The sequence below is a fragment of the Scylla paramamosain genome, chromosome 24 (assembly GCF_035594125.1).
Source record: "Scylla paramamosain isolate STU-SP2022 chromosome 24, ASM3559412v1, whole genome shotgun sequence".
Classification (NCBI taxonomy): domain Eukaryota; kingdom Metazoa; phylum Arthropoda; class Malacostraca; order Decapoda; family Portunidae; genus Scylla; species Scylla paramamosain.
This window is the reverse complement of record NC_087174.1, coordinates 12486313-12509596: the sequence shown is the minus strand read 5'-3', so window position 1 is coordinate 12509596 and position 23284 is coordinate 12486313. Positions and strand designations below refer to the sequence as shown.

Here is a 23284-nt window from a genome sequence, read left to right as displayed (position 1 = left end):
GGCGTTTGAAATGAGTGCCAACTGATTATATTGAGGTTATTGAGACGACTCTAGACCTTTTCTCGCTATTATAAGACGTCAAATGACCGTTATCAGTTCTTGGTTCTTTACTTCCGTACCTTGCTCTCTTTGACTTCATCGAGCGCTCACCGTCAGAAGCTAGAAAGTCAACATGTCACATAACATATGATAGATATTTATGATCTTGAACATGTTTCTTTGACTATAAAAGGAGAAAAAAATATTGTGTGAAGTTGAATTGAGGTTAGAATAGTTTTGATTTGAGAAGTGAAATTGTACTATCACTAACCTTGTCACATATGCTGGAGATTTATGCTGCTTTCGCTACAAAAGGGATTAAGATATTGCGTTTAGGTGCTTCAAAGCTGGTCCTAATAGTTATATAAAAGTATGAGAAACGAAATTGTGTGTAGTACCATCGCAGGTCTTGTTGAATATGCTAGCTAAGTCCAAAACTTTCAGTAGTATCTCAGCCTAGTCCAAATTTATTTCATCATAGCTGGTCTAGTCCAAGATATATGTACTTTCGCTAGCCTAGTATAAAATTAGTGCATTATCTCTAAGCTTGTAGAAAATAAATGCTGTACTGCCAGCTTAGTCATAAGTTTGTACAAAATCACCAGCCCAGTCAAGAGTTATGCATCCTCGCTAGCCTTGTCAAAGGCTATATTCTCCCAATATAGCTTCCCTCCCTGTAAAATAAATTTCCCGTGAAAGCTCTCTATTGATGCCGAAATACTCTATGAACGGATAAACGGGGAGGCGTCTTCAGGTTTTATTTATTTGTTCGTCTGTCTGCTTGTAAACACTGCAGGTCCCTCGGGGCTTGGATGACATGGGGCGCGTGGGAGGTCATGCTGGGAGGGAGAAAGGAAAGATTATGTGCTGAAAGAGAAAGTAGAGATGAAGTAATGCTTACGTGATGCTGGAAGGAAAGTCACCTACCCACTGGAGGAGAGTCTAGTGATATAATGATTGTGAGGTGTATGAATTACCAAAAATCACATTATTTTTTTATTTTTTTTTATTTATTTTTTTTTTTACGTGTGAAGGAGGTTGGCTAGGCGAACAAAAATAAATAAAGATCGCTAACATGCCGCTTATCCTATAAAATGATAAATAATAAAATGGAGTAGAATGAAATTAAAGAATAAGAAAAATTAGTATTGTTGTTAGTATGGTTGATGTTTAGTGAAGATTGTATTTCTCGAAAACACTGCCTCCTAGCTTCATCCTTCACCTTTGGGGGTCGTAACCTGCAGTTTCTCTGTCTTCACCCTAGTTCCTGATTTCTTTAACTTCTTTGTTCTCAGTTTTCCCAGTCTTAATGCATTTCTTTATATTGTCTCAGTCAAATAGTATAAATCAGTAAGTATTCAATATAAATTCAGTTTCCATATAGCCTGCAATTTTTAATTCTGTTCTCTTGGAAACGCCCGCTGTCCCCATAGTGTATTGCCTAATCGTACTCTCACTTTGGCACCTGCGACTCTGCTCCAGTTTTGCGTCTATTTCGGGTACTGTGCCTATAGACCAGCGTCCCACTACCATCGTCGCCGCAGCCGCCGCAGCGAAGTGCCCAGCAGTCAGGTGCAACTCAACATGTTCAGTCATGCGCGATGGTTGTACAGTATCATCTGTCACTCGTTTGCATTTAATTGCTTTACCTCTCACATACATTCCCATATTTATTTATTTACTCATTTATGTAGCCATCTTACTACAAACTCGCATGGGTTGTATTTTAATGACGATTGAGGTTCTTTCTTGCTGTTTTCTTTGTTCTCTGTATTGGTTACATTTTCATAATTTTTATTTTTTTATCCATTTATCTATCCTTTCTCTAACACCCAAAAACAAACCCACAGTGTATCTCTACGTGACAAATGGAGTTTTTTTTTCTTTTCCATTGCTTTCGCAAATGTATTTGCAGCCTCTTCGCTGTGCTGCTTCAACCAAGTGTGGATCCAATTTGTCCTCTTGACACCCAAAATCAAGTCCCACAGTTTTTCTTTCAGAAAATTCATTTAAATCCTTTTCTGTTGCATTCGTTGATCTATCATCATTCTATCTTGTACACACACCCATAATTTATCCTTCCCTTGTCTTTCTATCACTTGTCTCTGTATTCATCTACTCGAACACTTAAGAACAAGTTCAGTTGTTTCTTTACATGACAGTTGAAGTCCTTGCTTACTGCTTTTATTGTTCCACCTTGCACACACGCAAAATTTATTTATTTATTTTTTGTGTCCTTTTAACTCGTCTGTGCGTTCAACCTGCTTCTCTGCCTGACATCTGAAGTCCTGACATCTGAAGTTGTTTACCTTTCCCACACAAACATGATTTTATTTTTTTCTTATTTTTAGAATTCTTTTGTGCATTCATCCTGTCTCTCAGTACCCAAATCTAAACACCATTGCCCCGCTGCACCTCCCGAGAGTCTTGCTACCGTCTGCTAAGCCAGTCACTTCCACAAACCTTGGCCGCCGAGGTTTCAAGGTCAAACCATTAGAAGAATTGGCGAGCTGACTTGAGCGTGAGAGTCTACGGAAACGCCAACTCATTCTTCCCTTGCCTCGCGCCAAAATAGCTTTTCCATTGATTTTTTTGTTTTTTCATGCATAAAAATAGAAGCACAATAAGAGCAGTGAGGAGAAAAAAATTGTCTGGTCTGCTTGCATAGAAACAAAAGACAGGCGACTTAGAATGTTAATGTGAAGACTGTACAAAATTTTCTTAGACTTTTCTGCAGTGTGATTCTTTTGATTTATATTTAGTTTAACCATTTATAGCATTTTTTTAATCTCTTGGTGTAAAACTTTGTGTGGATGGGACGCTCTCTCTCTCTCTCTCTCTCTCTCTCTCTCTCTCTCTCTCTCTCTCTCTCTCTCTCTCTCTCTCTCTCTCTCTCTCTCTCTCTCTCTCTCTCTCTCTCTCTCTCTCTCTCTCTCTCTCTCTCTCTCTCTCTCTCTCTCTCTCTCTCTCTCTCTCTCTCTGTGTGTGTGTAGGTTACTCCATTTTCTATAGGCTTATCAGCATCTACGTGTAGTTCCATGTACGTGTGTATGGGTGTGTACGTATGTCTGTATGTGCATCTAGTTCTTGGATATGGGAGGCTATTTTAATTTTTGTTTATAAACTCTTTACTGGCATGTAAAGTGTTTGTTGTTGTACGTGTTTTAATGTGTGCACGTGCTTCTGTGTGTGTGTGTGTGTGTGTGTGTGTGTGTGTGTGTGTGTATGTGTGTGTGTGTTTGCGTGTGTGTGTGTGTGCGTGCGTGTGTACGTGCAACTGAGCTAATGTATGAACGTGAATCGCTTATTTTTTTTCTTTCCTGTTTTGTTTTCTTTTGTGTATCATGAAGTTTAAATACAGTCTCTCTCTCTCTCTCTCTCTCTCTCTCTCTCTCTCTCTCTCTCTCTCTCTCTCTCTCTCCCCCCCATGGTAATTGTAAAGACTTGGTGACTCACGGTGACGTCTCTCCCTTCATAGCCTTGGTGAAGCCCCGGATGGAGGCGGTGACGGTAGCGACGGGCGAAGAGGCGGTGCTGGCGGTGACCCTCGACAATGTTCACCCAACCAAGATAACATGGTGAGTACACGGCGTTATTTACTCACTGACTCATTCATTCTTGTCATCATCATGTTTCCTCCGTCTGTTCTTTTTTTATCCATTTACTCATTCATTCTTATCTTCCTCTATTTCCTTTTACTTTCTTTTTTAGTACTGTCCTCTTCCTCAGTTTGTTTCTAGATCTTTCAAGAATTTTCTCTTACTAACATCTGTCATATTTTTCTTCACGAACGCCCTCTTTGATTATCTCCTTTTCCTCCTCCTCTTCCTCCTCCTCCTGATCTTCGTTTACTTACCTCGTTCATCATTTCCCCTTACTCCTCTTTTTTCTTTTTATTCACTTAATTTTATCTTCGTCAGGTTCTCTTTTTTCTTTATCATCCTCCCTTTTCTTCAATTATTCTCATCTCCTTCATCCTTTCCTTCTCACACTCATCCATTCTCCTCCTCCTCTTTATCAGTTTCCTGCCCTCAATCCCCCCATCATTCTTATTTACTCCCCTCATCCTTAATCTTCATAATCACTCATTTTCATTTCCTTCACTCAAATTTACTCAGTCCGCTCATTCTCTTCTCTTGCTCCTCCTTCAATCTTTATTCTCCCCATCACTCGTCATTCCCTCTGTTTGTCCCTCTCATTCACTTGCCCTCACTTTTCCTCTTCATTCATTCTCCCCATCAGGTTACTTCTATCCACCCTATTAGACACTCATCACTCACTCGCTCATTCCCTCATTCATCTTTCACTTATCCGTCACTCAGTCTCCACCTGTCCTCTCTCTCTCTCTCTCTCTCTCTCTCTCTCTCTCTCTCTCTCTCTCTCTCTCTCTCTCTCTCTCTCTCTCTCTCTCTCTCTCTCTCTCTCTCTCTCTCTCTCTCTCTCTCTCTCTCTCTCTCTCCATAATATCTCTCACCACCTTCTCTCTCTCTCTCTCTCTCTCTCTCTCTCTCTCTCTCTCTCTCTCTCTCTCTCTCTCTCTCTCTCTCTCTCTCTCTCTCTCTCTCTCTCTCTCTCTCTCTCCATAATATCTCTCACCACCTTCCCTTCTCTCTCTCTCTCTCTCTCTCTCTCTCTCTCTCTCTCTCTCTCTCTCTCTCTCTCTCTCTCGCTCTCTCTCTCATTTTTTTCAGCTCGTAATTAACTTCCGGTCTAAGTTACCGTCTTTGATTTCAGATTCATTAATTTATTTTTTATTCCTTCATTTATTTATGTGCTACCTGAAATTAGCAGAAGCAATTATTATTATTATTTTATTATTATTATTATTATTATGATTATTATTATTATTATTATTATTATTATTATTATTATTATTATTATTATTATTATTATTATTTAATTTATTTATATTTTATCAAACTCTTCCCTTTTCTGGTGGTAACGAAGTGGTGGTGGTGAAGATGATAGTAGTGATGATAGTGGTGATTATAGTGATAATGATGATAATGTGAGGTGCTTATGGTAATAGTAGTAGTGATAATGATGGTGATGATCTGTGGTGCTAATGATGGTAATGATGGTGACGATAGTGACGCATGGTGATGGGAATAGCCTAGGAAAGATGATTAATGAAGGATGTTAAGCATGAAGGCGAGAGAAGGGAAGTGAGGGGGGAAACGAGGGAGTGTGATGATAGGTGATGAGGAGGGTAATTGGTGGTGGTGGTGGTGGTGGTGGTGGTGGTGACGCTCAGATGCAGAAGACATGTTGAGAATTTGGCTCCTAGAGGTAAACTTGGCAACTTCATTCCCTCCCTCTTCCTCTCCCCTTTCTCCCTGCCTCTCACCCTCTGTATTCCCTCTGCACTCCCCTTCACACACCCTTCCTACCTTGTGTTTCTCTCTCTCTCTCTCTCTCTCTCTCTCTCTCTCTCTCTCTCTCTCTCTCTCCTCTCTCTCTCTCTCTCTCTCTCTCTCTCTCTCTCTCTCTCTCTCTCTCTCTCTCTCTCTCATTCTTGCATTTGCCTTCTTGCCTTTCGTTTCTGTTATAATTCCTATTCTTCGTGGAGGAAAATATAAAACAAGAACCCTCATCCAGTGGGGAAAATATAATACAGGAACATATTAATGGAGGCGAATACGAACAAAACTATCCATCGAAAGAGGAAAATGTAAACAATAATCCTTTATCCAAAGAGGGAAATATAAACTGGAACCTCCGTCTACAAGAAAAATATAAACAGGAAACTCCACCGTTACGAATCCGAATGAATGTGAACGGCAGACACACCGCAAGAAATCGCACATGTAGCAGGGTGGACGCGGCCCAGCGGAAGTCTTCAACCGTTGTGAGAATTTAAAAAGAGCCAACTGAAGATGAGCACACGTGGACACTGTTTTCCGTTCATGTTTACAGTACACTCCTTGTGCTTCTCAGCTTATATCCCTATTCGGCGTCGCTCTTTTAACAAGCCTTTTCTACTAGTTGTTTCTATCTCGTGGCAGTTCTTGCGCCCATTCCTCTGTCTCTTTCGTGTTCTTTAATGCAATCTCTCCATCTCATCCTAAGCCTTCCTCTTCTTAGCATTTCTATCATCTATATATCCATACATGGCTTCTGCAAAGATTACATTGTCACAGTCAGAGAACAAAACATCTTGGAATGCGGGCGAAGGTGCTGCTCTTACCTCACGAAGGTCCCTGTCTTTCAATAGCCCATATTTGGCCTAGATTCCTACAGGACCACAAGGAGGGGACTTCTCGCGCAAACATTTCTTTTTGTTATAAATAGACCCCTTCCCTTCGCATGCCCGAGGTCTGGAGGGGCCAGGAGGGTCTGGGGAAAGTAGGGTATAGGTATTGTAAGCTACACGACAAGGAGGGGGATGACATGGGGACTTGAAGGTGTACTCAGTTGTACATGTAATGGAGCAGTTTAGGAAGTGGAGTAGAAGTGGTGGTATTTAACGCACTTGTGTGTGATAGTAGTAGTAGTAGTAGTAGTAGTAGTAGTAGTAGTAGTAGTAGTAGTAGTATAAGTAGTAATAGCAGTATTGGTAACCCATGTCATTATTTCATAGTATATGTATTTAGAATTAAACACATACACAAATTTGAGCAACATATGATTAGAGTAAAAATTTCATTTGCAGTGATGATTATTTGAATGTAGTAGTAGTAGTAGTAGTAATAGTATTCGTAGTAGTAGTAGTGGTTCCCTATGATCATTATTAACGGTATTTTTCTGTGTGTCTTGGATCGGAAGAGAGAGAGAGAGAGAGAGAGAGAGAGAGAGAAGAGAGAGAGAGAGATGAGAGAGAGAGAGAGAGAGAGAGAGAGAGAGAGAGAGAGAGAGGAACTACTGGAGGGGTGGAGGGAAGGAGAGGCGTGGAGGTAAGTCTGTATACATCTTCCCTCCACATCACCAGACAGCCTCCATCTGGCTCTCCCTCCCTTCTTTCTCCTCCTTTCCTCCCTCCCTTCTTCTCTTCCCTTCGATTTTTCAGTATTTTTTCTCACCTTTCCTGTCATCTCCGTCTTTTTCCTCGCTCACTCTCCTGTACGAGAGAGAGAGAGAGAGAGAGAGAGAGAGAGAGAGAGAGAGAGAGAGAGAGAGAGAGAGAGAGAGAGAGAGAGAGAGGTTGTTATCAAGTGCGAAAGAAAGAAAAAAATGTGAAAGAAAAAGCATAAGCAAGGAAAGGAAAACGACGGAAAGAAAAATGGTAGGAGGAGGAGGAGGAGGAGGAGGAGGAGGAGGAGGAGCAGGAGCGTCTGGTGTGTCATGAAGAGTGACGTCACACCCATGACTCCCCTCCTTCCTCTCCTTCAGGCGAGATAACACACGTCAGTCTATTCCGGGTCGTCACATGCTCGCGGTGACGCAACGCCCGTCGCTGTCACTGGGTTGGTCACTGGGCAGCCCCCGCGTCACGTGATGGTCGGGAAGAATGTGTAGTGGTCGTATTGTTGATGTGGTAACCTGCTCTTTAGTTTTTGAATCTCTTCTTTTCTTCCTCCTCTACTTCACTTCGTTCTTGTTATTCTTCATCTCCTTGTTCTTATCTCGGCTTTAAGAATTTTGTCCATTTATTTATTTTTTTAGGAGATAAATTTTCCTCTGCTTCTCATTCTTTGTCATTTCGTTCTTGTTATTCTTCATCTCGTTCTTGTTCTTTTTATCTCAGCTTTAAGATTTTTCCCCTTCTCATTTTTTTTTTTTTCTGGATCAGTATCACTCTTCTTCTCGTCTCAGTTTCAATTTTCCGCCCTTCGCGTTATCCCCCAAGTGATTTTTCTAGAAACAGGTCGATTTTTCTTCTTTCCCTCGTCTTCTTCCTTGCGACGGCGCAGGTATGATGGTGTGAGGGAGGAAGGAGGGGGAGGTAAGGCAGGTGGTGGGGGCAGCTGGTAAGGTGTTGTGGCTGGTAATGATGTACCTGCCTTACTTCTTCCCCTCCCCTGCGTTTCCTCCTTCCTCTCCCCCTTCCTCCTCGCCCTCCTCTCCCTTCCTGAGCACCTCACCTCATTCTCCCTCCTTTCCTGTGCCCTCCCTCCTTCCTCCATCTTACTTTCGTATACCCTCCCTCCCCCCTCACCTGCCCTCTTCCTCCTCCTCCTTCGCGCGAGCTCCGACCTATGAGGCTTTCCTTAGAGGCCGACCGCAGTGTACCGCCGCCCGTGCACGCCCGCGCCTCCTCGCTCGCCACGCCCTCGCTTCACGCCTTCTCACTCCTTCCCTCTCACCACTTGCTAAAACGCCTCCATCAGCGCTTGAACTCTGCCAAGGTAGTTAGTGCAGAAAGTGAAATGTTTCATGTAAACCCGCGCAAGGAACAGGCGAAGGTAGAGGACAAAAAAATATACTGGTAGTTTATTTTAGGTGGCGCTTATATCACCGTGGCGAGGGAAGGTCGTGAGAGGGACATGGTCCGTCAGCACATCAGCCAAGTGAATGAGTGAGTCGCTCAGACACTCGCTGCTGCTGCCCTTTAGACGTCACCGAACTTCATGTTACATCGCAGTTACTCGTGTCTTACTCAGCAGAAGGGACGGAGACCGGACCGGTTGTGGTGTTCAGTACTGTTTACGTTCTTCCGTATAGATCAAGAAGCGAATACGCAAAGGGGAAGATGAATAACTAAGTAAAGCGTGTGTTTATGTATATTCGCGTCTTATTCAGCAGGAGAGACGAAAACTGGGGCAAATTGTAGTGTTGAGTACTGTCCGCATTGGAGCATAGAGATCGAGTGCGTGCATTCTTTCGTCTTTAAAAGAGAGATGGAGAGTGGATTGAGTTGTGATGTTAAGTGCTGCCTCCGTTAAAGCATAGAGGTTTTGTATTCCGAGAGTGAGTGCACTAACAAGGGAAAGAAGAATAACTGAGAGAGTGTGAATATGTATACGCGTATGTAACAATTCTACACTGCCATAACGCTTACAAACGTGCAGGTGACGCTAAGAACTATCCTGTGTTGAAGATCTTTGACAGGAGGAAGAACAAGTGGTCTCAAGAAGGGGAGGAGAAGGATGATCTCTGAAGAGTGTGCCTACGCGTGTGTGACAGCTGTATACATCGTCAGGACGCGGGGTCACCCCCATACACGCCGTTCACTTCTCCCTCGACACAATATTTATCGCGGGTGAGGAGTTGTTGTGGAAAGACTGAACATACGAAGACCAAATACTCCACATCTGTTTTCTGGTCCTCGTCTTCGTTCTCCTTCTCTTCCATCTCGTTTTTTGTTCTCTTTCTCTTAAGTGTATTGGATTTACTTTTTGGAAATCTGAGTAAACGAGGCTATTGACAAAGTTCCTGAAGAGCCAGAGATGATCAGTGAAACTCGAGTCTAATTCCAGTCATTCTTGGCACTTCGCACAAGAAACGTTTTTCTTGCTGATCTTTATCTTCAGCTACTGTCTATGTGTCTTTGTGTCAAGGAAAACTCAGTGAATTAGATGGATCTCGGTCAAGCATTACTATACAGGTAACATCTACTCGTACTGAACTAGGCTGCGTGAAAGTGCAACGTCTGCTTTTCTGCACACACTGGTGATATATAACTGATATATAAGCGCAGAGTCGATCACCTAAGCGGTCGTCATAGTTTGATAAAAGATGAAAACTTCCTGTAAATACAAGAAAACATTCAGGTTCAAGTGCTGCTAGATTAGACGTGGTATTCCTGCTTGTGAAGCGATGAAGCCTCACGGGCGGCTGGGCGAGGACTGGTCCGTGGAGTCTGGAACAAAGAAAGCAGTGGGAGTGAGGATGGTCAGATAGGGAGCCGATGGGACAACAATGCTGCGCCTGTGTGACCAGGTTTGTGTGTGTGTGTGTGTGTGTGTGTGTGTGTGTGTGTGTGTGTGTGTGTGTGTGAATGTTACTCTCACCTCCATTCAACCTCTCACTATACTCGTAAACGCACCAGCACTTATCTGCACACCAAGGAAGCTCAAGTCTAGTCACCTTGAAGCACACGCTGCACTAACATGTTCCTACTGTAAGAAACCTTCCAAACACCACCTCTAAAACCCTCACACTTTCCACCATTCCTTTTTATTTCTGCTACATCCATACACAAAATATTTCATCTCGAGGACCAGCCCATCTCAGTCCAAACCATCAATGCATTCTCTCCCTTACATCTGCCCATTAACATACCTCATGCTCCTGCCACTAACCCCATACCCGTCACCTTTCCCCATCCCCTCACTTCTACCCCTTCCAATGCTCCACCCTCGCCATTTAAACCCACCATGTCATATCGCCACCTTCTTGTACCCTCGAGGTTGCCTGTGGACGGCTTAGGATACTTGTTTCAATATTGACTGAGGAGATCTGCCATACTTAGTCACATGTGTTAACCAGTCATTCCTGTTACTCTTGGGTTACGTGCGAAAGTAACGAGAGACGTGACGATGGTGTGGAAGGCATAGGTTTGACGTGGGGCAAGGGGACGGCGTGGGGAAGGCATGACGTGTGCTAAGGCGTCGTGCGTGAGGCGTTATCAAGCAGGCGTGGTAGTGGCGTGGCTTGATCCGGAGTGGTGGCTGCAGGTTAGTGAATGGTTGTTTTTGGTTGTTTGGTGCGAGTTTGTGCCAAGATTCTGTAAAGGTTGTGTGAAGAAAGGCAGGTAGGGAGGGAGGGAGGGAGGGAGGGAGGGAGGGAGGGAGGTAGGGTGGGAGGGAGAGGAGAAAAGGTCGTGTGTGTGTGTGTTGGGGAGAGGGAGTTCTTACTTAACCTAGCCTTCTTTTCCATGGTATTCGCTTGGTCTTGTCATTCACATTTTTTTTTTTCTTCGACATCAAACAGTCCTTCATCTAGTGTTGCCTTACTATTAACTTAGGTCATTAAGTGCAACAGATCCTTAGGGTGTAAGAATGTTGGTGTTCAGGTGGGCGGAACCTCGAGCTCGAGGAGGGGGAGGGTGGGGAAGGAAGCTGGGGATGCAACAGATGAGACAAGCCTCGTAATAACAAGCGGCCTTAACCGCTGCGTCTTGCCTCTGCCTCTTGTGTCATCACGCGCCTGTTTTAGCTTCGTGTCGCCTCGCCCGCCTCAGTATAGCCGCTTCCCGCTCCCCTAGCCACGTCATTAGCTCAGAATACCCTGCGTTGACCCCGAAATATAATCGTTTACCTTGAGGATGTCCGGTCACTGGCAAGAGGAAAGGAGCTACCTAGCGCCTACCCGCCCCACCCTCTCCTCCCCCACGCACACTCCCATGTGACAATTCTCCACTAGCGACATCTGGTATCGCAAATCTTGGCATTCTTGGCACAGAGAGAGCTACCTCTTTCTCACTCTTTTTCTCCTCTCGCTCTCGCTCTCTCTGCTCTTCCGTCTGTCTGCCTCCAGTGTTTTCATTCTGGTGGTGTGGTTTTTACATTCCTTATCTGACCCTTGCGAGTTCGTCACAGCCAGAGCATGTGGCGTCCCTTTGTCACCCGCACTTCGCACTTCACCGCCACTCCATTGCTCATGTCGGCTTCTAACAGAAATAGTAGCAAGTGGAAGGCACATGCCACCTCTGGCTTTAGTTTGTAGAAGAGAGGAGAATCTGTTCGCTTGTAGCTACTAAGAGAGAGAGAGAGAGAGAGAGAGAGAGAGAGAGAGAGAGAGAGAGAGAGAGAGAGAGAGAGAGAGAGAGAGAGATCATCAGGTGGTCAAGAGCAGCAACAGGTGACAGGGAACGTCCACAGGTATATACAGACAAGAAATAAGTAACAACACACACCTGGTCTTATTTAAGGACAGTGTGTGGTGACAATGGGGGTGACAGGACAGGAGACTCAAGGTCACTCTGATACACTAGACTAAATATAGGCTAGGGAGCCCATTTCCGAGAACCACTGACACCTCTACTAAACAACGAGGGTCGGAGTTGCTTTATAATGGATGGGATTTTTAAAAAGAGTCACGTTCTTTGGTCTGAAGGACGTAAGAGAGTAAATGATAGTTTGCGTACATAAATGAGGGCAAGAAAGAAATATTTTACAGCCGAATATTTACAGCTTGTGTTGTATAGATTCAGAAGCTGCCTTGTGGCTTATGTAGACCAATTTATTTTTTGGCAGTCTCCATTTTTCATGTTTTTATAATGTTAGGAATAGGACTTCGAATTAAACTATGAATAATGTGTAAATAATCTAACTTCAACATTTACGGCATACCACGTCTTATTGGGATTAATAAAATAGCCTCGGAAGGACCTGATGGGGTCTCTCCTATTGTTCTCCGAAACTGCGCCTCCGTGCTTGCACCTTGCCTAGTCAAACTCAACTTCTACCTTTTCTTCTCATCATCTACCTTTCCTTCTTGCTGGAAGTTTGCTTACATTCAGCCTGTTCCTAAGAAGGGCGACCGTTCTAATCCCTCAGACTACCGTCCTATTGCTTTAATGCCTTGCCTGTCTAAAGTTTTTGAATCTATCCTCAACAGGAAGATTCTTAAACATCTATCACTTCACGACCTTCTTCCTGATCGCCAGTATGGGTTCCGTCAAGGCCGCTCTACTAGTGATCTGGCTTTCCTTACTGAGTCTTGGTCATCCTCTTTTAGAGATTTTTATGAAACTTTTGCTGTTGCCTTAGACATATCAAAAGCTTTTGATAGTCTGGCACAAAGCTTTGATTTCCAAACTACCCTCCTACGGCTTCTATCCTTCTCTCTGTAACTTCATCTCAAGTTTCCTTTCTGACTGTTCTATTGGTGCTGTGGTAGACGGTCACTGTTCTTCTCCTAAATCTATTAACAGTGGTATTCCTAAGGGTTCTGCCCTATCACCCGCTCTCTTCCTATTATTCATCAATGATCTTATAAACCAAACTTCTTGTCCTATCCACTCCTACGCTGATGATACCAACCTGCACTTTTCCACGTCTTTTCGTAGACGTCCAACCCTTCAGGAAGTAAACAGTTCACGCAAGGAAGCCACAGTTCGCTTGACTTCTAATCTCTCTAAAATTTCTGAGTGGGGCAGAGCAAATCTAATATTGTTCAATGCCTCAAAAACTCAGTTCCTCCATCTATCAACTCGACACAACCTTACAGACAACTATGCCTTCTTCTTCAATGACACTTAACTGTCCCCCTCTTCTACACTGAACATCCTTAGTCTGTCCTTTTTCTTATAATCTAAACTGGAAATTTCACATCATATCTCTAGCTAAAACAGCTTTTATGAAGTTAGGTGTTCAGAGACGTCTCCGCCAGTTTTTCTCACCCTTACAGCTACTCTGTGCAGGGGCCTTATCCGTCCATGTATGAAGTATGTTACACGTCTAAGGGGGTTCCACTCATACTGCTCTTTTAGACAGGGTGGAATCAAAAGCTTTTCGTTTCATCAACTCCTCTCCTCTAACTGACTGTCTTCAGCATCTTTCTCATCGCAGCAATGTTGCATATCTTGGTATCTCCTACCGCTATTTTCATGGTAACTGCTCTTCTGATCTTGCTAACTGCATGCCTCCCCTCCTCTCTCGGCCTTGCTGCGCAAGACTTTCTTCTTTCTCACACCCCTACTCTGCCCACCTCTCTAATGCAAGAGTTAACCAGTATTCTCAGTCATTTATCCCTTTCGCTGGTAAACTCTGGAACTCCTGCCTGCTTCTGTATTTCCACCTTCCTATGACTTGAACTCCTTCAAGAGGGAGGTCTCAAGACACTTATCCTTCAGTTTTTGACTACCGCTTTGGACTCTGTTCTGGGACCGGCATCTCAGTGGGGTTTTTTTTTTGGGGGGGGAGGGAATTTTTGTTGCCCTTGGCCGGTGTTTCTCCTACATTGAAAAAAAAAGAAGATATTTATATATAAATAACCGCGTCCTCCTTAACTGGAAGAGCTGAAAGAAACTATATAGCCATCTACAATCTACTATAAAATATAATGTGTTAATACCTCGGCTGACAATTGCATCGTTTCAACTTTCCTGTGGCAGAGATATCGATTCCTGAACACCTTGATTCGTGCTCATGAGAGAATCAATCAAAGCGTGTTTTCTATACTACTTCCTGAGATTAAGTTTCACACACACACACACACACACACACACACACACACACACACACACACACACACACACACACACACACACACACACACACACACACACACACACACACACACACACACACACACACACACACACACACACACACACACACACACACACAGTTCGTTGTCATGAATTTTTATTTCTTCAAGAACGTAGCTTACGCGTATAGTTCATGGTGAGTACAGGTTTGACTGTGGATTTATGTTTTCACTGAAGAATATTTGTGTACAATTACATGTATTTTGAAGGGCATGTTGTGCATTGCAGGCAGAAGGGTGGGCGGACGTTGGAGGCGAGTGCCCACTATACTACGACGCAGACGCAGCGCTCGGCCCAGCTGGTCATTCACGATGTCACCGCCCAGGACTCCGGCATCTACACGGCGGTAGTGGACAGGCGGGACGGCACGCAGGTAGGCCGGGAAGGCAGGCTACTGTCTGAAAAAAAAAAAAAAAAAAAAAAAAAAAAAAAAAAAAAAAAAAAAAATATATATATATATATATATATATATATATATATATATATATATATATATATATATATATATATATATATATATATATATATATATATATATATATATATATATATATATATATATATATATAAATGAATAAATGAATGAATGAATGAATGAATGAATGAATGAATAAATAAATAAATAAATAAATAAATAAATAAATAAATAAATAAATAAATAAATAAATAAATAAATAAATAAATAAATAAATAAATAAATAAATAAATAAATAAATAAATAAATAAATATATATATATATATATATATATATATATATATATATATATATATATATATATATATATATATATATATATATATATATATATATATATATATATATATATATATATATATATATATATATAATCATACAAGTTCGGAGGAAAAAGAAGAGAGTAACAGACTCAAGAGTAATAGATTTTATGGAAAGTTGATGCGATCAGAACGAACTAAAACAGAGAAGTAGATAGGTAACCATGCAAAGAGCCAGGCAGGTAAGAGTGATGACGAATGTAGTCTTCAAGTTAAACAAAAAGACGTCCACCTTGCAAATGTGATGGGGCTTGAGAGAGAGAGAGAGAGAGAGAGAGAGAGAGAGAGAGAGAGAGAGAGAGAGAGAGAGAGAGAGAGAGAGAGAGAGAGAGAGAGAGAGAACATAAGAACATAAGAAATAAGGGAAGCTGCAAGAAGCGACCAGGCTTACACGTGGCAGTCCCTGTATGAAATATACCTACCTATTTCCATCTATTATCCCCATCCATAAACTTGAGAGAGAGAGAGCCAACTGAGATTGCTTTTAGGTTCTGCGAAGGTATTGGTTGTTGATTACGTGTTTATTATCAGCTGATACAAAATAATAAACAAATATGGATGCCGAGTGCAAGCGTGTTCCTCATTTTTCTCCTTTGCTACCATTGCTCCTGCTACCCCTACCACCTTCTTTTTCATTTCATCGCTAATACTGCTCCTTCTTTTGGCGCTACATCTTTTTTTCGTCTTCACTCCTAATACTGCTCCTGCTGCCACCACTTTTTTTCTCTAATTGTTAATACCGTTCCTCTGGCGCTTTTACTCCTATGATAAATTCATTTCTCTATAGTACGTAATCTACTAGTAGTATGGCCTCATCACAAGAAACAAAGTGTTGAATATTTTGTTTTTGAATTCGCTTGTTCTTGTGTTTAAGTGATAAGATTTCAAAAATTTCTTGTTGGCTTCAATATTATGGAGTTTGAGGCTTTGTACTTCCTCCAGCTAATGGATTCGTATAGCAGTATTGTAGATTAACCTCTGTAAGGGAAATCGTTAAAAGAAAAAAAAAATGGTGACTGTGTTGGGACAGTTAATCTACACAAGGCAGCTACTAAGTACTTCAAATTTAGCATTTGTCATTGGCATTCATATAGCTATCCAAGCTCATCTTGGAAATATCTCGTGTCTGTGCACTTATCACATTCTCATTAGTTAGTTTGCCCTCCTCATTTACAACCATATTTGTGAACCAGTTTTTTGCTTTTCTCCTTGTTGAATCAGATTTTGTCTAGATTATAAACATTCATATGTAATTAGATATGAAGTGCACTAAGATATGAGATGTTTTGTTACAAATAGACACCTTCAAGGGCACAAAGAGGAAAAATACTTACTAATCTTCAGCTTATGAGTAAAGTTGGAAAGCTTTGAGAAGGATGACAAAGCTTGGTTCAAGGACTAGAGATGTATGGAATAAATTACACGCTACTTAAAGGACCGGGGACGTCGATCGATGTTTTTGCTAAGATAAAGCCAAATTATGCTATTTTCCGCCCGATTTGCTAGCCCGGGCGATGACTACACTGGTTTCCAATCAGACGGAAAGGGTTGTCAGGCCCGGTTCTGACCGTCCGTGACGTCACGAACTTGACGGCCGTCCGCTTCGGAGGAGATGAGCTCCATCACAGGGCAACGGTGTGACGTCAGCCCGTCAGTCCGCACACGCACCAAAACAAGATGGACCACCAGGATCTCCAGATCACTGCTGCTCTCTTATTCTTGGACGATTCGGAAAAGGAAGACTGCCCAGTTAGACCAGCAAGACGAAGGAGACGGGTAGTATAGGCACAGCAACTACTGCTGGAGAGGTTGCTACGAAGAGAGCACAAGATCCTTATGGCAGCAAAGATGGGGGCTGGCAGAAACAGCTTCCATGGAGCCTACGTTATACTGTATAAGTAGTCCTCACTGCACGTGCTCGAATGCTTTGTTTCCCATCTAGCTCACGTTTGTGATGTCACGGACGGTGACGACGGTGACGGTGACGGACTGGTGTGAATGGGCCTGTCTACAGCTAGCCTTCGTCATGGCCAGTTCCCAAGAACTTGATTCCGGTGCGTCCGATTCGGCTTGCTTGCACCCCCCATTTCCTTCCATAACCAGTCTGGTATGGTCAGCTAACCACACGATCAGCCACTGTAATGCAGTATGCTGTCTTCCACAGGCTCGAGCGAAGGTGTCACTGAAGGTAGAGAGTCGGGCTTCCACGAGTAGAGTGGAGGCGCCTGTCTTTGTGAGAACTCTTAGTGATCAGTCAGCCAAGGTTGGTACACGTGTCAGGTTCTTGGTGGAGCTGCGACAGGCCCAGGATGATGTGAAGGTGAGCCAGTGTGATAGTTTCCAAGCTTGCTTATTTTATAAAATATATAAAATAGTGATTGATTAAGTAATGGAAATGCCAGAGTCCAGTTATGATTTGTTTTCATTTACGTTAGTAGAGACAAAAAATTGATTCAAAGAAGAGACTCGAATCCTTTTGAGAATAGTAACACTGGTGCGAGTTTTTAGATGCCTTACAAAGCCATCTGAATGGGAGAAATGTCATGGGAGTGGTGTTGCAGGTGTTTTGGTACCACAATAATGCTGAGGTGGTCCAAGAACCCCGATACCGAGTCCTTCACGAAGGGAACTTCTTCTGTCTGGACATCTCCCCGCTGAGTGTGTCAGATGAAGGAATCTGGAAATGTGTGGCAGAGAACTCTTCAGGTCAAGCCTCCAGCTCCTCTTCCTTCAAGGTCATAGGTATGGTGATACCACAACAATAACTTTCAACCAAAATAAATGCTAATGTCTCTGTAACCCTGGTTGTTTACATCTTTGCCCTCTGTCTCCTTTCAGTGCCTAAAGGGTATCGGGCACCTGTCTTCCTGGAAGCGCTGGAAGCCCTGCTGACAGATGAAGGCACTGTCAGCCTGGAGTGTAAAGTGGTTGGCATCCCCACACCTGTCCTCAAATGGTTCAAGGATGGTGCCGAGATCAAAGCTGGTGAGGAGGGAAGGAAAGGAGATATAGTATAAAAGTAGAGTAGGGAGCATTGTTATTAATTGCTTGTATTTAATAGTAGAGGGGAGTAGATGAGGAAAGATGGTATGCAGAGAATGATAAGTTGCAGTTTCTAATTTATTCATCAGAGTATTATGTTTGATATTGTAAACACTCATAATTCAATATATTTGCTTTTTTGTTATAATTTGTATTGAGTTTCTTATTAACACTTGGAGTCTCAATACTTGTGTTCTCTAGCTCACCTGCTCACACAGCTCTATGATACATTCAGGAGATGTGTTTGCCCTCACTGCCAATGCCAACGATCCCACCTCTCTTGGCACCTACACCTGCGAAGCATCCAACTGCATGGGCCGCGCCGTGTCCTCCTCCAGGGTGAAGGTGGTTTCCAGGGACTCGTCGCTCCTGCCGCCCGCCAGGTAAAGGAGAATAGAGAAGAAAAGATCATATGTTCTACATACTACTCATTTGCTAACCCTTTGTATTATTACTTACAATACTTCTTGGTAGTTTCCATTTTGCTCCCATATTGCAATGCTCTAAGTGTTGATTTCTCCCATAGGAAGGAGCAGAGGTCTCCGACACCCATTGGTCCCCCACCAGTGTTGCTGGATCGACTGGTGGACCGCAAGGTGAAGATTGGAGACAAGGCGCGATTCATTGTTAAAGGTATGGTGTGCTATGGCAGGAGCAGGATTGAGTCACCACTGAAGCAAGATGAATGTGTGCAGTGCTTTATCATGACTACCTTGTATTCCTGTGTTCTCTTTGAATCTTGAGGGGGTATTTTTGTATGGTAATTTTTTTTGTTTACTGGAATATTTGTTTTTATGTATTGTGTTTCATTTGCTAACACTAGGGAAATCAGTTGTAGGTCAGTTGTTGCTCTTACCTAAGTTTTCTTACATAATTTTATTTTTACAGGATTGAGTCAAGCTCATAATGTCCTGTCTTGTAAAGTTAATTTCTCATTGTGTGTGTGTGTGTGTGTGTGTGTGTGTGTGTGTGTGTGTGTGTGTGTGTGTTTGTTTGTTTGTTTGTTTGTTTGTTTGTTTGTTTGTTTGTATTAGCATGCATATACATACTTTATTCATTGCCACAGTGGAGACGCCACCCGAGGTGCAGTCAGTATCATGGTACCACAGCGGTCAGAAGGTTGAGAAGAGTGACCGCTACCGGTTGAGTGATGAGGGCGGGGGGAGACACCTGCTGGAGATTTCACCCACGGAACTTGGTGATGATGGAGACTGGAAGGCTGTGGTGAAGAATGAGGGTGGATACACTACCTCTGTTGCCAATCTCACCCTCTCTGGTTTGTTACTCTTGTGATCCTCTGAACTTAAGGAAATCAAACTGAGTCTTTATGTTTTAAATGGATACTCTGGTTGATAAGTAGGATTGGATTTAAATCAGCTATTGGGAAAGTTATTTGTTTACTTTCATTGTTAATATATTTGTGGTTTGCTAAGGAAATCAAACTGAGTCATTATATATTTAGATTGATGTTCTGTTGGTTGATAAGTGAGACTGGATTGAGATCATCAATTGGAAAAGTAACTTGTCAGTTTCATCATTCATTCATTCATGGGTTGGTTCATTACCTTGGCTTAATGGTCTCATTTCAGTTCCCCGAAACTACCGCACTCCTCGCTTCCTAGACAACTTGAAGGCTCTCTTAACTGAGGAAGGATTGGTTTCATTTGAATGCAAGGTGGTGGGCTACCCAACACCCACTCTGCAGTGGTTCAAGGATGGCCAGGAACTCAAGCCAGGGGATGTGTATCAACTCTCAGGAACGAACTCCCTTGGTGAGTTGCTGAGGAAGGTGTGCTGAAGGGGATTATCTTGCAGCTTTTTGCTGTTTACATTTTAATATTTTTATTGAAAAGCACTAAATCTGTTGAAGAGCTGTTGTTTTTCCCATATTTCACTGATTTGGTTGCCTAATATAAAGGTAGTTATCAAGAAGTCATGAGTTAATCTGTACATGAGAGACTTACATCTGAGTATATATGCTGTATATTTAAATCTTGTCAGTTGCATTGTAACAGACTTAGGACTCTGTTTATTCCTTTCCAGGGAAATACTCATGCATTGCCAAAAACTGCATGGGTGAGGCTCAGTCCATGGCAGAACTCACTCTTGAAGATATCAAGGCTCACTTGAATGAGGAAGAGAAAGAACAGTTGCTAGCCACCAATATTCCTCCAAGGCAAGTATCCAGCATCATGAATACCTTATGTGCATAGGGAGAAATATACACATCTGAATTATATAGTGTTTAATGCTTTGCTTGATATATATTTATCATAGTAAAATTGTGGCTGTAGTTTTCAGTTTTAATTATTTTAAGCTTTTTTTGTAGATCTGTAAATTATGTGTAGTTTTGAAATCACATCAAGTTTATGAAAATGAACTGAACCCTTTTCTTGATCTTCTGTAATGAAATATTGAATCACAGGTTCATCCAAGGACTGAGGAGCCGTGATGTGAAGATTGGTGATCCCTTCAGACTCACTGTTCAAGGTATCCCGGTTCTTTTATATGCTGTGAGTGTGTGTTTGCAATGAGAAGCAGTCCAGTTTTTTTCATTCCCTTTATATCATCAACATCATTTAACTTTCTACAGTGACGGTGACACCATCCCCCTCTGTGACCTGGTATCATGAGGATGAGATCATCGTTGCATCGCCCAAGTATTGCATGACCCAGCAGGAGGCTGGCATCTTCCACCTGGACATTGACCACCTGGAGATGACTGACCAGGTAAGTGTTGGGTGCTGATTTAAGCCTTCATTCAGAAACACTGCTCTTTCACCATGAATATATTCATATGTTACAGAACTGATAAGCCACGTTTTCAAGACTGTTTCTTGTCTTAGTAATGTAGAAACCTTGTTAATTTGTCATTAAAACCATAAAAAAAATCCTTGAAAACCTGTGCCTTTTGAAAGTAGTGGAGGTGCAGTGCAGAAGTGTTTCAGAATATGGTCTTTAGTCTATTTATTTATATAACAGGCCCAACAATCTCACACAGGATAGCCCAGACAGCACCAGACATTAACACACATGCCATTCACACTCTTAGCCCTGTCAATACCTGGTGGAAAGGGATAATCTTGTGGGAACAGTCTCATTATGAAGGGATAGGGCTACTGATTTAGTAATGTGTATTATTATCTGTATCTTGTTATTTCTGGTAAACTGTGGAACTCCCTACCCACTTTTCTTCTTATGACTTGAACTCTTTCAGGAGGGAGGTTTCAAAGCACTTATCCTCCAACTTTTGAAAATCCATTTGGCTGTTCTCTTTGGGGACTGACACCTCAATATGTCTTTTTTTGTACTTCCTTTTTGTTTCCTTAGATCATTAAAAAGAAAATAATTCTTTATTGTTGTTGTTAGGTATTTTATTTGAATTGCTTCACTCATTTGTGTGTCTGAATCATTCAGGGTGAGTGGAAGTGTGTAGCCAGCAATGACTATGGACACAGTGTTACTGCTACCTCCTTGAAGTTGGTGATTCCTCGCCACTACAAGAAGCCTGTTTTCCTGGAGCCTCTTCGTGCTGTTCTCTCTCAGGAAGGAACTGTCAACTTAGAGTGCAAGGTAATTGTTTCTTTCTTTGTCTCATAATTCTTCCATTCTGTCTCTTTCTTTGTAGCATCATGGGTATACTTTGGCATACTTTGTAATACCAAATATATTAATTTCAAAGGCTCATATGAACAAGGGACAAAATAGTTCTGAAAGTTTTTTGTCGAGCTCTTTGTTGTCCACCAAACAAGCCTGTATATAAACATACCTTTTATTTTCAGATGTTATGTATTACTGGATCTTTGTTTCTTTAATAAAATAACACAGGCAGTCTTCTCACACTGACTTTTGGTGACTCTGCTAGGTTATTGGAGTTCCTCAGCCAAACCTCAAATGGTACAAGGATGGGGTGGAGCTCCAGCCGGGAGACATCCACCGCATCATCAGTGGGGAGGATGGCACCTGCTGCTTGGGAATGTATACTTGTGAGGCCACCAACGTTATGGGCTCAGCTTCCTCCTCCGCCTCACTTTTAGGCTTTGAGGGTAAGATGGCTGTTTGTTTGATGTAGGCTGATTGTATGGTGAAGAGGCACAGTGCACCTCATATGTTTATCATTTAAAAGAAAAACTGGACAAATATAAATATGGAAGCAGGACCATATAAATGTAGCTGAGGCCCTGTATACTTGAACTATATAGATAATTAGTTAAATACACACACACACACACACACACACACACACACACACACACACACACACACACACACACACACACACACACACACACACACACACACACACACACACACATGCAAGTATGCATTCATGTTATGTATTATTGTACTAGTTTTAGCTTGCTTGTAGTTTTGTTTTTAATAGTGGTGGAATTGTGGAATTGCTCAGGGTGCTGCAGAGGGTGCCAGGGAAACACAGATGTATAAAGGCTGCCATATATTATAAAAATACTGGGTATACAGTGAGTGCCAGCTGCCAGGTATGACCCCCAATGCTGGGCCAGACTCGACTTAGAGTGACTGAATAGTAAGGGAGGCACACAGGAGACACCACAGAGATCTCACCAAAACAAAACAGGGACAAAGAGTGTCAGAGAATAAATAAATGAATGATAAATAATAACATTATTACATTATATACAACACTTTATGCCCAAGTGCACTAACAAAAAAAGCAGTTCTCTCTACATTTGCAAAGTAGAGGTGTTAGTGTTTAGTGACATTTAATATTTTGGTATTACAGATAAATTCTTAGAGAAGGAGAAGATGAAGGCTGAGCCGGCACCACTGGGTGACCTGCGGGGCATTGCTAGGAACCCTTCCCTGTCCACCATCAATGAGGAGCGCTCCTCTCAGATATCCATGTATGAGTCAGCAATGTCTGAGGCATCTGTGCTGGATGATGAGAGGGCTGATGTGTCTGTCAGTATTGATGGCAAGGAAATCTCCCTCTCCCTTTATGATACTCCAGATATTTCTGAGGCAGAGGCCAAGCAGATTGCTGAATTATATGCTGAAGAAATTTCTGACCATATCTCAGGTATGGAAATCCTTCAGTTTCTGCATGATAGTGTTTCAAGTGTGCATATCTTTTCAACACAAATATTACACTTGCTGTTCAGGGAAGTGACTTAGAGAAAGTTGTTGATTGTGTTGATTGTGAGTACATATAATCTATAGATAGGAATAAGAATATTTATATGTAGATTATGTAATTACATTATAAAATGAGTTGTAATTTCTGTATTTTTTCCTTGAAATATTTTATATGTAAGGAAAAATTACTATAATTC

The 23284-nt window shown here is 42.1% G+C and overlaps 1 protein-coding gene across 1 annotated transcript in view; it reads left to right on the top strand.

The window, feature by feature from the left end:
* LOC135112521 (titin homolog) overlaps window positions 1–23284 on the top strand; it is a 111425-nt gene that overhangs the window by 53114 nt on the left and 35027 nt on the right. The window contains exons 17-31 of the mRNA XM_064026936.1: window positions 3518–3617; window positions 14363–14507; window positions 17095–17250; window positions 17492–17672; window positions 17769–17915; window positions 18208–18355; window positions 18499–18605; window positions 19039–19248; window positions 19562–19744; window positions 20016–20148; window positions 20398–20462; window positions 20566–20702; window positions 21390–21545; window positions 21838–22018; window positions 22735–23031. Coding sequence (XP_063883006.1) covers window positions 3518–3617; window positions 14363–14507; window positions 17095–17250; window positions 17492–17672; window positions 17769–17915; window positions 18208–18355; window positions 18499–18605; window positions 19039–19248; window positions 19562–19744; window positions 20016–20148; window positions 20398–20462; window positions 20566–20702; window positions 21390–21545; window positions 21838–22018; window positions 22735–23031 — 2346 coding nt within the window. The remainder of the gene's footprint in view (window positions 1–3517; window positions 3618–14362; window positions 14508–17094; window positions 17251–17491; window positions 17673–17768; window positions 17916–18207; window positions 18356–18498; window positions 18606–19038; window positions 19249–19561; window positions 19745–20015; window positions 20149–20397; window positions 20463–20565; window positions 20703–21389; window positions 21546–21837; window positions 22019–22734; window positions 23032–23284) is intronic.